At 29.7% G+C, this 15,787-nt stretch overlaps 1 protein-coding gene across 2 annotated transcripts in view; it reads right to left on the bottom strand.

Moving 5' to 3' along the window:
- Positions 1-414: 414 nt before the first annotated feature.
- Positions 415-15,787, bottom strand: part of MS3_00005451 (uncharacterized protein) — a gene marked incomplete at its 5' end in the record, with an annotated part of 37,012 nt that continues 21,639 nt past the window's right edge. Inside the window, 5 exons of one of the 2 annotated variants that reach the window (XM_051213520.1) lie at positions 415-1,179; positions 2,503-2,912; positions 7,112-7,255; positions 8,746-8,862; positions 9,884-10,044. In XM_051213520.1, coding sequence (XP_051069509.1) covers positions 633-1,179; positions 2,503-2,912; positions 7,112-7,255; positions 8,746-8,862; positions 9,884-9,892 — 1,227 coding nt within the window. In that variant the 3' untranslated portion in view covers positions 415-632. Of the gene's footprint in view, positions 1,180-2,502; positions 2,913-7,111; positions 7,256-8,745; positions 8,863-9,883; positions 10,045-15,787 lie in introns of those variants that run through there. The other variant, XM_035730320.2, reaches the window with a different exon arrangement.

Raw genomic sequence — 15,787 nt, 5'->3', positions numbered from 1 at the left:
TTCGCCCACTGACAGATGTATGTAAAAGCATAGACTAAACATACAGTTTTTTATTGCTTGTGAATATTAATCTAGAAGTTGTATGCTAAGTTAACAAAAGGACACTTACATGTATACACTTCGGCAACATTAGTTCCTCTCATGATGGTTTTCAAATGTATTATTGTGTCAAACACCTTGATGTATATGTATTAGGGTTCAGACCATCACAAATAGTATCAGTTCCTTCAAGATTGCTGTCACGCAATGCTTACGATTATGAAATTTAGGTTCAGGATTTCGCAATGGCCATCTCCAGCCACTAAAGACATCTAACCGAATATGTGACGAAAATAAGTCTAGTTTATAACTGGTAGCTAGAACTTTTAAAAAATCAAACAAACGAGATTGAAAAAGAGGACAATAACAGTTTGATACACTTTTATAACTGCTCTTATTGAAAAATATTTCTACAGTATCTACAGTATCTAAAACTGAAACCTTATAGACATCATCATCATCATTAACAAAATTACAATACGCTTTTGACATTTTGTAAGTATTCCAGTAATTTCTAAAAAAGCATGTTACATATTAATAAGAAAGAACAAGTGAATGTTAGTTTCATTAGACAAATTTGCTTTTTTTTTGTTTCATATAGTTACAACTGACACGGATGTTTGAGGTGAATTCAATTTTAATTTGTTACTTTGTTTATTGTTATTATTGTTATTGTACAACATTGAATAATGAGAATTATTTGTAACTAATTTGATATTTTTCTTTTCAGTATCAAAACGTACACCAGATTTACGTGACACACTGGTAGATTGACTACGTCGAAACAGAATTGGTGGTTTTATTAAGATCGAGGTGGGTATGTTTGACTGTATGTCATATGTCCTATTACTGTTCTTAAGAGTTTCAGTATTTTCGAATTTAATTTCACGTTTTACCAAGTTACTTTCCGACGATGTAACATTATTTACAGTTGGGATGTTGTTGAAATGATACAATTGTAAACGACTATTTACATTTTCGAAATTTGTCATAAACTCTGACTGAATATCTGAGTTCTTATGCTTTTCGGATATATCAGAACATGAGAAGTTTGTACGACTGACGGAAAGATTTTTGTCATTTTGATGTCTATCATCCACATTCTGTCGGAAAGGTTTACAATTTGAAAATTCTGATGGTCTAAAATCAACATAAATTGAAAATACTGTACATGAAAATACTACACGTAAAGAAAAAAGATTACAAACCTAGCGAAAAACATGTTTTCGAAAATGACACTATATCAGTGAACAATGGAATGATTTATTTTGAAAGGTTCACTTGGTTTAAACAAATAGCTTAAAATAAAAACTTAATTGTTAGACGAAGTATATATCTCATTTATCTTGATGAATCACAAATTCCAAATCATAATATAAAAGTGTTCTGTATTAGATTTCTTACTTTCATAGATAAAATAGTTCATTTTAACAGCCTCCAATATTCTTTGATGTATAGAAAGCTGATATGTCAGACCTAAAGCAAAGGTTAACTACTTCTTCCATATACTCACAACCGAATCACCGAAAAATATCGAAAGTAAAGTAAAACTAATTACGCCACAATCCATACATGAAATTACTTACGCCTATTACACCTCGTGAAGGAGCATAAACCCCCCTTCAACTTTGTCCTAGACAATCCTTTCCAGTTGTTTCAAGTTGCTATTCATTATTTTTATGTTTGCCTCTAGTTCCCGACACAATGTGTTCCTTGGTCTTTTACATTTCCGTTTCCCTTCAGAATTCCAATTTAGCATTTGCTTCGTGATGCAGTTTAATGAGTTCCTCAATGTATGTCCTATCCACCTCCAGAGTCTTTGCCTAATTTCTTCTTCAGTTGGAAGCTAATTTGTTCTCCAATAGTAGGCTGCTGCTGATGGTATCCGGTCCCCGGACATTGAGTATCTTGTGTAGACAATTGTTTATAAATAATTGTCCTTTTTCGATAATGGTTGTAGTAGTTCTTCAAGTTTCAGCTCGGCACGGTAGAACTGTCTTGATGTTCATATTGAAGATTGTGACTTTGATGTTGGTTAACAGTTGTTTTTAGTTTCATATGTTCTTTAACTGTAGGAATACTGCCCTTACTTTGCCAATTTTTGCCTTTACGTCTGCATCAGATCCTGCTTGTTCATCTATGATGTTATCCGCGTACGTGAATACATGACATAGGATGCAGTAAATGTTTCATTTGTTTGTGTATTTCAAGTTCATGAATCTCAACTTTGATATTTTAGGACAGAAGTAAAATTACATCTGTATTTTATCGTGAAAAAGAGAATTCTTTGCTTTGTTCTACCTCAGTCCATGGAATTTAAACAAAGACCACTTCATGTAAGAACTGTTCCATAAAACGTTTCTTTTAAAATAAGTAATCTAGTTTATTTGAGACAAAACTTCAGTTCTTAATGTATGGGAAAGTTTATTGTCGATTTAAAAGTGTCATACGACCCATAATTACCTTTTGTATTTTTTGGTTATATATCGAGTTCCATCTGCACTTCGTCTGATTCTCCAAGATGTAAGTGTTGTACTGCATGTTCTTGGATCTAGCTTATGAGGTGAACCAGTTACACCATGAATCTCAGTTTGATTCTCACTCATATTTTTTTCATTCACATTTAAATTTGAGTTATTTTGTTTGACAATAATATCATTATCAATATTACAATCTGTTTTCGATAGTAAGTTTAATTTTTCTCGTAATATATATTGTTGTAGCCAAATCGTTTGTCTTAGACGGTCTGGTGTTGTGTAAACCATGTGAGGTAATGTTCGAGATGATTGGATAATTTGATTTTTTATACAGGTTTTGTTGATCAATTCACTTTTACTGGGAATGCAGAAAGACTTGTCACCGTCTGAATTAGACTATAAAAACAGCAACAACAAAAGAAACTGAAGAATGTAATCAAAGTTAAATTTGAAAATAATGGTCATCAGTTTGTTGATTTTATGTTTGAAAAATAGAATTTCCTAAGATAAAAAAATAACCAGTATAATTAAAAATGTCTAATTAGTTATAATCTAATCAGTGGTACACGTGTATATGTATATTATAAAAATCTTTATAAACTCTTTTCATTGTTTGAACCAGAAGACTTAAAGTTGCAATAATGAATTATCATATATTGAATGAAACTGAGGAACCTGTGGTATTATCACATGTACATTTAGTTTTAAAGAGTCGACAATAATACTATCTACCTTACGAGAAATTCTTAGTAGATAATTAATCACTGGAAATTCGGTAAACAGCTCGAGTAAATATCGACATTTAATGGTGAAAAAACATGCTACACCTTTGGAAAGGCAAAAATACACGATTCGATAAAAAACTATTTTGTAACAAAACTGCTTTCACATCAGTTTAAAAATCTTCATACAATATGCAAAAAATGAAGAATATAACATTGTCAAATTCATGAATATATGCCTTCTTTCAACCTTTGTAGAAAATATCGTAATTATGGACTTATAACTGTAGAGCCTGATGATCAAGTTATTCAAAACAATTGTTCGCTCAAATATTCTCCATTTTTGAAAACCGCTTTCAGTAATGATTATCATCCGCCCACTATAGTTGAAGCTTTAACTTAGAAAAGTTGTTATAGTCACTTCAAAACATTCACAATGTTTCTTTTTCGACTTAAATAAAATAACAATTTTATGATTAGAAAAAAACGTGTATAAAGTATGTTAGTTAGATTGACTTAATGTAAACAATTTACATTCAGTACTTAAGTTTTTACGTTAGATTGAGAACATTCAGTTGGTTAGTTTCAAAACTTTAAATAAACAAGAATTTCCGAAATCATAAGAAAAGCAACTATGAAGTTACAAGCACATTTTTGTACTTCATATTAATGAAGGACCCAAACTGGTTTACAATTACAAATAAACAAATATTATAAATAAATGACCAAATCAAGATTAATCCAAGTTTAAATAGTACCACTTGAACTATTATTTAAACTTGGATTAATTTTGATTTGATTATTTATTTATGCTCTAAAGAAATGGCTTACACGAAGTGACGAAACGTCAGAAAATCTAATTTTTCTACTTATTAAAATATTTAAAAGAATCAGTTCCTTTAATAAATTTCGATAATGCAATGAGAAGACGAAGTTTATCAGAATGATGAGATATATTTGCGCAATGCAATTCGAACAATGTGATCACACATATAGTGCTTAAGAACATTTATACATGGAAATTAAAAGGTAAACTAGACAGGTTAAAGTTAGGCCATAACAAAGAAAAGAAATAATACTTAAGTACACAAAAACAAATGTGATTACCTCTCTGGATAATAAATCAGCATTACCAGGGTAGATTAAGTGTTAGGACAAATTGCTTTGGAACACATAAATGGGGTTTCAACTTCCGTATAGCCAAGGCTTCAGTAAACCTTAGTATACGTCCTTGAAGGATTTTGTATAACACTACAAATGCTGACTTGATGTCAACCTTATGACCAGTCTCAATCAAATGTTTCGCAATGGAGGATGATGTCTGTCTATCCTGTGATCTTATTTTACCATTGGAATCTATTTGTTGCTGCAACCATTTTGGTATGTGTTCACTCACCCATCACGATTGTTTCTGCACATACATGTAAATTGATAGACACAATGGGATGTGACACAATAGCTTTCGTGCTGTTTGGGCTTTTGGTGAAACATAGACCTTGTCTTTTCGATAATGACAAGTTGGGCTGCATAAAATGTCCGGTTGATAGCTAATTTAAGTCTCCGTTTCAACATGAGACTATTTGTATCGCTTCTGAATAGTAACGTAATGTAAACTCACTTTTGGGTGCCACAAGCGTCATAGGTTTAGTCGTATTGTAACCCATCCAGCGGTTTATGAACTTCAAAGAATAACCATTATTCATTAACGTATCAGTCAAGAGCTTCGTCTCTACTTTAGTAGTATCACTAGTACAAATACGATTGATTCTATTGAATAAGCTCTTTATTAAACCACGTTTGTAATGAATAGTGCAGTGACTATGAAAATTAAGATATTGCCCTGTCCATGTTGGCTTTCTATATATAGCACGTTGGATGGAACTATAATCTCTCCTACTAATCAGGATGTCTAGAAAATGAATTTGGTTGTTCTTCTCTTCTTCACATGTAAGAGAAATGTGCTTTAGACTTCTATTGAATTATTCTAACCAGCGTTTATGTCTTCACCTTTATCCCCCATGATTATTATATCAACGACATATCGTTTATACAGACCCATCTTTCGAATTGAGTCTTCAACTAAATTTTCAACATTTCCCATGAACACATCAGCCAGCAATGGTCCTCAAGGGCTACCCATAGCTACACCATCTGTTTGTCGGAAGTGTTCACCATCAAAAGTGAATTTTACATTATCCGTACACAATAATAATAAATCTTCAAGAGTGTTAACAGGAAATGGCAGTGGTGTAGTCACACAAAGTATCAATAGTTAACCTGAGAGGTACATTTGTAAATAAAGTGTTCACATCAAAGGAGCACATTGTTTTTGTCTTTATATTTATATCCTTTAAGTATTTGATTAATCCAAATGAGTCAGTCAAAGAATACTTACAATATTGATTTCGGATAGGGTTTAATACTTTTGTAAGCCATTTTGCAAGGTTGTGTGTAAGTGGCCGACACACTGATGGAATTGGACGTAGGGGGGTATTAGGCATATGAATTTTAGGTAATCCATATAAATTAGGATACGCCGAACCCATAGGTTTTAATAAATTAAACTCATCCTTGTTAATAGCGTTCATGTTTAACAGTTTCACAAGATTCGAATTTACTATCTTTTCTAATTTATGTAATCCATCGGAGTCAACATCAGCCAAAAATTTGCTTTTATCACTGCGAATGGATTCCATTTTATTTTTGTAATTGGACTTATTCATAATAGCAACACCAGATCCTTTATCGGGTTTAAGTATAATAATATCTGCATTATTTCGCAATTCTCTTAATGATTTGAAGTGCTGAGAAGTTAATATGCTTCTCTGCTTTGGTCCAGAAGAATGAAAATGATGCGCTATATCCACTAGTTTGGCTTTATTACAAATATATTATTTGTTTATAACAATCTACCCAATGCTCAATTTATTTGAAATTATCAAGTCAAACTTTGATAATGATACTTACAAACAAATATTATGAATATGAAATGGTTCTTTGAGTAGGATCCTACGCACTCAGTACGTAGCAATGCAAAAACTAAGGGAATGAAAAAATACTGCTCTACGATATGAAAGAAACGTATTATAATATTCCAAGATATCGTTACATTTTATCAGTAATCCACGAAGAGATGTTAATACTTGTTAAATATGCAAGTTTTATTTACAATAGTTAACTTGGTTCAATCCTGTTCATGTAAATTAACTAAGGTCATATGAATAGTTGAGTTCATTTAATTCATTGATAATTCATAGATAATTCTAATGGACTTTGTTGTACTGTAGTTGTGCTTTAGTGTCTATATTTAATAACATACAGATCAACTATGTTACTAAGTGATCAGTATTGTTTATTTGCATAATACTGACTTTAATAAAAGCTTAATCTGATTAATGAACTGATTAAAAGGTGATACATTTCAATTTGTTGACGATTAATTAAACCTGACAAGTTATTGATAAAGTAAAACATACAAAACAGTATGCATTTTGCATATTGATTTTTTATTTGTCTTTATCAAGTTAAATGACATCTATCCATTTTAGATTTTTAACTTTATAAAGTTGTAACTGTCATTATGTAGTTTCCAAATAGTTATATCTTGTCAGAAGAAAATTTCAGATACTGTTTATTCGTTATGATCAATCGAAGTTCGTGTTTATAATCGATTATTTGTTGAGATTTACATGTATGACAAAACAACACTGATGTCAAATTGGTGATGTTCTATTTATAAATCTTATTTGAAACTAATAAACAAAGATATTCTCCCTGAAATTATTGATCTTCTAAACATATAATATATGAAATAAAATTAGTGTCTAGTTTATTCGTAAATTATAAATATTATAAATACACAACGATACTTACAATTTTGACAGGTCTCAGTAATAGAAGACTGACGGATTTACCAGATCGTTCAAGAAGTTCATTTGCTTGTTTCAAATTTCTAACTGATACACCATTAATTTGTATAACTTGATCACCAGTTTTGATTCCATTTTTACAATTTTCCTGAATAAATAATCAGTTAGTCAGTTGTAATAGTTGTAGTACATTGTTTATATTTTCAAGTTTTAAGTAAATATTTTCATAAATATGTATAAAGAATTTTTATTTAAAATTGTCTGTTTACTTATGTTTATTCTTTTATAAATTAGTAGTAATCTATAAATAATAATTTCCCATCAGAAAAGCGTAATACTCATATTTAATCCTGAAAATTTTGGTAAAGTTAGGAATTTGTCATGGATTATTGAAATAAATTAGATATTTATCAGATTTACTGGTCAAAGTAAATATTGTCAAGACTGAAACCGAATTAGGATTTAAAGCGAATGAATTCGACTACACTGTGAAATATGTACTGTTTTATATGAATTACCGGTGATCGAATGTTTTAATAAATTACAATGAACAAAAGATATAGCAGACGCCAATTCATTGTTATTATCTTCTAAGCTTTAATTATCATAGCTTGCAGTAAATGACGATTCCTTCTTACTAAACATCTATACACAAAATGAAATTAAATTATACTTTTGTATGGTATATTATTGTACCATCTTTATGAGTGATTTAACAAAAGAGTTCAACAATCGGCAAAATTGTATGAGGAAGATTAACAAGATAGGGGTCAGTATCTAAGAGTTTGTAAGCATTCACAATTTTAATATATTGTTGAACACAGAATAGGTTTTATAGGTCTATATCGGCTGAATGTTAGAGGAAAAAGTGGTTAATTTAAATAAAGCAAAGTACACTTATTACCTTATTAAGATCAAATATGAAATTTAAAAAAACTATATTATTTAATATAGTTGTGTTCAGCAGCTCAGCGAATAACGTGTTTGGTGTTTGTAGCGAAAGATTCTGAGTTTGAGTCTCGATGTGAACAACAATACTGAAATGCAAACACATTCATTTGGTGAGTTTCAAGTAGGAAGAAACGCACTAGCTACTATCTAAGTTTACTAAAACTTGTGTCTGTTTAATAAGATCGAGGGAATCAGCTAACGTTTTGAATAAAAATTGTATGGTACTGAGATGACTTAACTATGTTTAATACTTTAAAACAACACTATTCTGATATCGTACGTTGCAAAAAATACAAATAATAGCTGATAAGTTTTCACAAGACACTGAGATTTGAGTAAGCTGTTGAAATTTGTTATTCCAACAAAACTTTAAGTTACATTTGTTTTCAATGCAAATTGTGTGGACGAAATAGTTTCAGTAACAAACATAAACGTTAAAATTATATTGTAGATTGAAGATAACTGACTGTATTCACTAGAACAATTTTCATAAAGAATCAAGATGTCGGTAATCTGTAGACTGATGTAAAGTGAATGTAAAGGTTATTGTGATTTGTTCGAATTTTATTGAACTGAATTCCGCTAATATACATAAACATATAACATTGAGATCTCAATTAGTTATTTTTAAAGATTTTCAGATATTCTGCTTGATAAAAAAATGTATTATCAATCTACTTAACTCACCGTTTCGACGAACACATCTTCATAATGTTGCTTACCAATGTTTTGTAGATTGCTTGATGTTAATGTTAGATTAAATCCGGAGTTTGAACCATGATCAATGCGTTGTACGTGAACAGACTGTATCAAATAAAATGGAATGAAATCAGAAATCAATGCCAATAAAAAACAGATAAACGAGAATTTAAATTTTATGCACGAAATAATGGATATTATTTCAACAAGGACCTTTACTACAGGATAAGATAGCTAACCCAATGCTCACCTCTCTTTTATCCGAGCTTATGACCTTCAGTAATCATAGAAAGGCTTCAGGCAGAATTCACAGTGTATGAATTCTATTGAATTATATAATATAAAAATTATGATTTTTTTTCAGTAAACATTCATTAAAAGTATACAATGTTGTGATTTTGTTGAATAATCTAAGTTCATTTATAGTGAACCAGATATCTAATCGTAACGATTCTATAAGAGTTTTATGGCAAGAAAATTAACTTCATATACTACAATAAAACTATATGTCTACAAATGTGATGAGTAATGAAAAATGTTAAAACAATACACTTTCTACTTGTAAAGCTATAGAAACTAATGTTCAGTATCTCACACTAGTTTCTAACAACATTTCCTCCTTTATCCGGGCTTGGGACCGGCAGTAGCCCCTGTAGGGACTCCTGAAGTTTTGTTCAATGATACAATTGATTTAAGGTTTAAGTGTTAAAACGAATTGGTTTTATTTGATCATTTGTATGCGGAATTTGAATAAATTACACAAACACAAATAATAAACTTGATTTTAACGTAATATTTTCAATAGTTTGATATTTTTGTTTCCATTAAAAGATTCACTATTGATTATCTATTTTTCTCGAGTGGTGATATGTCGAATAAAAAGTTTAGCTATTCCATTTTATTCTATTTAATCAATTAAATAATGCAAAAAATTATCAATGAATCAATAGACGATAAAGTTATTTTCACTTAATGCCGGATAGTATACGTTGAAATAGATATAGGAACAGAATATTAGCTGTATGGAGTGTCAAAAAGAGCGGATAATTATAATGAAACATGAACTGTGAGCACTGTTCAATTATTTAAGTATACCGGTACAACAGAGAAATTCAATTGCTGTTACCAGTTGCATCTAACTGTTCAATATATATTTAACTCAGTGTATTAGTTTTTACAGTAATTGAGATTTTATTTTGATAATCATATGACTAATTTAGCCATGGTTTTTCAAAAAAACCTCGAAAATTTCAGCAATATATTTTTTAGAACGATCTTACAATAACCGTATTTATTCGAACATCGTTGCTTTTATCGTATTCTCTATACGTGAAGTTTAGATTAGTGAAAAGTGTTTATGAGATGAAGAGCAAATCAAGAAGCACTGGTAAATAAGGTATGTTACATATTTAATAACATAAAGCGACTGAAGAGTTGATATCAGCTATCCTCAAAATATCAACGAATACTTTGACAGAAATCAGGCGCCGAGAACACAGGAGACGTTAAATGTAAAATTTGTATTTGAATAATTATTCTGATTTAAGGGAACTTCATCCATAATCGATCAAATTTGAACAGGGTGCAAACTATTGACCATTTATCTAGTACTTATGAAGAAATTTACATCTTGATACTCAAATCTAGATAATTAGTGTACAATTTTACATGTAAACATGTAAGCACATTCGATATTCTTCTATAATGATATGTAATTACTTCAGTGTAAATAATTCTAATGTTTCCTCTGACAAATTAGTTCGATCTCATTCAACAAATATAAACGATATCCACATTATCAAAGAATGTATACATAAGTAACAAGATCTTATCTAATACTTATCCAATTGTGTTTATTTGCTTATGATAAGGTTACGACATAATCTAATACATGAAAATTGTTCATTACATGAAGAATGTATGTATGTTGTGCATATATCTGTATCTCATATCACTGCAAGTTTCAATATGTCCACTTTGTTTACAAATGCACTCTGTAAGCAAGCGTTAGATATAATTGATGAATGTTCGGGATTGGGTAAAGTATAAAATTCACGTCATCTGTTATATTTTCTACAGATTATTAAATGTTTGAAATTATATCAGTGTTATACACCATTCTTTTTTTCAGGTGATCTATATCGACAGAGAGAAGATGAACCGACGAATTCATCACTATTACCTATAATTTCAAATTTATTAATAAGCGTTTCAGAGAATAATGCAATTATGAGATGTGGGTATCCACCTAAAATTTGGTTTCGATACGTGAATGACATATTCGTTGTATTCAGATATGGCAGATTATAAGAAATATTTGAACTGGTTAACAATAGGTAGAAAAGTATTAAATTGACCGAAAAGATTGACACTGTAGATCATAAACTAATATTTCTTGAATGTTTGGTTGGAAGAATTCATAACTATAGTGTAAAGACTAGCATATTCTGAAAATCAACAATATTAAGAAAGATAATTAGATAATGAGTCAGAAAAGTCAATTTCAGTGAAAGTTACAGTCGTTAGAAATTTGGTAAAAAGCAGTAATTAGCTTGTTACGAAAGCAAGCAATAAACATGCTGAAGTTAATTTGATTCCGTCAATATTTAGAGCAAATAAGTGAAGAGAGAAGAACAAATCATAATGTACATAGAGAGAATGGAAACTCATGGTAGTCATCCCATATTGTAAAGAAACATCGAAAGAAACAAAAATTATTTTAAACAGACATGATATTGGTTATTTTTGAGCCAGTGACACTATTAGATCAACTTTAGTTAGAGTAATGAAACAGGATACTAAAAGAGAAACAATAAGACTGTATTTATGAAATTAAGTGCAATGAGTGTATTGCTGTGTATGTAAGAAAAATATATAGATAGTTGAACATCAAGTTGAAGGAGCCCTAAAAATGTTTGAAACTTATTTCCAAATCCTTAGCTGAACCCAAGAAGCTGAGAAACAGCTAAGTAATAGAGCAAAATGTATTAGAAAAACGATTTTGAAGGGACGAAAATACTTTAAAAGGGATTCAGCTCATCTGACGAAAGAATTACAACCGAAGCTTTGTGTATATCGGTGAATCAGAACAGTATTCATAGAAGAGACATTACGGAAAGTGTTTATTAATAAATAAATACAAGGATCGTAAACTACCACTACACGACCAATTTTAGCAACACCACTGGACACTATGATAATAATTATGACTATTTAGTTTTAAAATCTATGCATATCTCAGCTGATCTGTTTAACTCTTATACAGCTCCAGATTCATATTTAACGTAAACGATTAATTGTCCTTATATGTAAACAGATTCATCCTTTATTCACTGTTTCTTATAGCAGTGACATATAGATATATGCACAACATACATACATTCTTCATGTAATGAACAATTTTCATGTATTAGATTATGTCGTAACCTTATCATAAGCAAATAAACACAATTGGATAAGTATTAGATAAGATCTTGTTACTTATGTATACATTCTTTGATAATGTGGATATCGTTTATATTTGTTGAATGAGATCGAACTAATTTGTCAGAGGAAACATTAGAATTATTTACACTGAAGTAATTACATATCATTATAGAAGAATATCGAATGTGCTTACATGTTTACATGTAAAATTGTACACTAATTATCTAGATTTGAGTATCAAGATGTAAATTTCTTCATAAGTACTAGATAAATGGTCAATAGTTTGCACCCTGTTCAAATTTGATCGATTATGGATGAAGTTCCCTTAAATCAGAATAATTGGGAAAGTGCTTTGTTTTTTTCTTTGGCATTTAAGGACAAAAAACAGTTGCATTTTAAAGAATAAATTAGATCATTATGATAATGTTAATGGAATAAAACAAGCTGTAAGAATACTTAATTCGACTTTTACAGAAAAAATATATTCCTAAAGGATTTTCACGAGTATGAACGATTATGAAAAACCAATTTTGATATGTACACTGAATACGAATATATCAAACTACTGTTCTTGTTCTTAAAATGGGTATTTTAACATACTTTTTATCTATATAACTTCTCTTCACATAAAGTATTAAGAAAATGGAATTCAATGTCATTTTTTATACATGAGTCTAAGTCGTTCAAGCCAACTTCGTATTCCAAATTGAATGTCCTACATATAATAATCTATTTCATAATGAATTTCAAAAATGTTTAATAGAAATGTTGATCATTATGGTTCAATGTGGTTGAGAGACAGGTCAAATCAGATAAGTGTCGTACGACATCACAAATAAACTTGCATTTATCAACTTAAAACTATCGATACAATCATCTTACAAAATAGTGTTAGCCATGGCACACGGTTTCACACTTTATTTGAAGTCATACATGTGAATTGCTAAGGAGTCTTAAATCAAGACAAAACTGATTGGATTTTTGCATTGATAGTAATTAAAAGACATGTAGTATTCAGATCAGGGATATTATTTACGATCAATATTGTAACATTTCACAATGTTCTCATCAGATTTTGGTAGATAAATAACTTTTTGATCATAAATTAGCTGAAATATCTTATAATTCTATTTGAAATTTCATCATAATTGTTCATTTATCATGAGAAAAATAAATGCTTTAAAAAGTCATCATCAACTCTGGGATGCAGGTACATCCAGCTGACGAGTTCCAAATAAAACGAAACGCACGTCTGGGATTCCACTGCTAGCCGCTATCCATACATCTGACATCCGTTCAATAGAATCTTGAACTAGAGACGAAATACTATTCAATTGAAGTAGTGATTTATTTTCTCTCAAAGATAAATATATTCAACCAAAAAATTGCTGTTTCAATACATGTCTAAATAAACTTCTTTTCATAAAGTCAGACACACGATAAATTGTATCATGTCGAATGAATTTAGTTACTTAAAAACATGATTTACACAATATGTTTTTTCTGTTGTTTGCAATTTCTCTAAAGTTATTAGTCTTTCTCCCTAACATTTATATATTTAATGGTTAGTGAAACTATAACTTATAAATTAGAACTATGTTTCTTACATGATATCATCATTGTGATAGAAAATCTAGACACGATGGATCATAAAAATATGTAGTACAAATAAATCGATCTTCGTTGCCAAATGATACAATATTTCATAACAACAAAATGTTTTTTTTTCAATATTTTGTTTGTGACTACTCTTAGGTTTTTGTTTATTCTTGTAACATCTTAGCTCATTAGTGAATTTAATGTTAATAATTAACCCTACTTTGTAATACAATAGGTACTTTTTAATTGATTGCTATAAATAATTTTAATGTAGTGAGATTTAATTAGGAGTATGTTATTTGAAATCTGAATGGTGTGCATTAAACTTGAATATCTATGAAGTTTATACACTAGTATTATTGGTTTAGTATTTGTATTAAGTTTAGAGAAGTTTTCCAAGAAATGAACTCGGTGAATTTCTTGACTATACAATTCAGTGTAAAAATGTAAGTTAAAATCTCCATCATAAGACACTACTTTGAAAAACAAATCACTGAAAATTTGTCAAATGACAATTTGGATGTAACATATGACAGAAGAAATGACAGAGTTCTATTTTGAAAATATTAAGTGGTTTACCAGACATTAAAGGGACGAAGTTTTATCAAAAGTGAAGATATCCTTCAAGAAAGAGATACTTTTGAAATTATCCATGTTGATACATACTATTCGTAATATGTAGTTGGGTATGTGTATGGTAATGGTTAATATTTAACCGTTATTGTTATGCTAAATTAAGTGAAATAGGATTGTTTATAATAAGAAAAAAGCTTTTTTCATTAAAGTAAATTCATCTGGCAAAGATGACAACAATGGACTGTTATATTTAAAAATACATTGTATCACTTTCATTTGTAAAAGAGAAAATAATTCTGTCTGTCAAATGAGGAAGAAAATAAGGTTGATTTGAGTAAAATAATATAGTTTAAGGAAATATCAACATCAATAATAATCGAACATGTATTTAAATTTTTTTTGAATTTTCTCATAATGGACTGATTTTGATTAGAAAACCAGTGAAAAGTAGAAAGCCCTGAACAGCTGACTTGTTAGAGGCTCGTCATCAGAGCCCACCCCTGAACTCGTCGAGGATCGAATTCAAAATTTTCAAATTACACAGTCAGAGCTTAACTTTCAGACCACTGATATTCGACTACAATTGGTGATATTTATCACACAGCAGTCATAATTGAACCTCATTGGTCACGTCTTCTACCTAGAACTCCGGGCATTACGTTTCAAAGTTACTTTTCGGTATGCATTTATTGACTTTAATTATTATTTGTTGTTCCAGTCAATGATATACAACTTCAGATTCGATATTCTCCACAACACTCAGAAACAAATCCATAGTTATCTTTTTGCAGGAGTCATGAATTTTGTTTTAGTTCTTTGTAAAAGATAACAGATAATACAATATATAAGTTATAAGAGACTGCGAAAGTCTAAGTTACTCGTCTGTTTATAACTGAAGCAACATAATAGAGGAAAGAATCTCTTAGCAATATGATTTTAAATTTCGATTAATTTAATAAGATAATATACAAAACAAAATCGTTTTAGACTCATTAGCAAACATCTTGGAGGTGTTGTGTTCTCTGAACTGGATAGTTTAATTATGAAAGAGACATTGTTCTAATCACATGAAATAAAACAAGCTGTTATGAAATTATGGAGAAATTCTAATAACTCACTCCTTTTAAAAGTAATTTCTGATGATATTGTCTAGAAGGATAGTGAGAGTCGAACAACAACTAAACAATTCAATTCAGTAAAAGTAACATCATCACCCTAAGATATATATATATATATAGTTTTGACCATCTCATAAAGAATCGACATTATTCATCGAATGTGATATCTTTACCAAATCGATAAATATGTAAAAATAAATTACTTCAGTAACTCAAAAAGTCATTCATTTTAAATAATTGAATAAAAGTTTCTGATTGTTTCAGTTTATATATTTGCTTAAACAAAAAAAAATTACATTTATAGTTTTCTA

Source organism: Schistosoma haematobium, chromosome 3 (assembly GCF_000699445.3).
Source record: "Schistosoma haematobium chromosome 3, whole genome shotgun sequence".
NCBI lineage: Eukaryota > Metazoa > Platyhelminthes > Trematoda > Strigeidida > Schistosomatidae > Schistosoma > Schistosoma haematobium.
The sequence above is the reverse complement of the archived record's forward strand: the minus strand, read 5'-3'. Positions and strand labels throughout refer to the sequence as shown.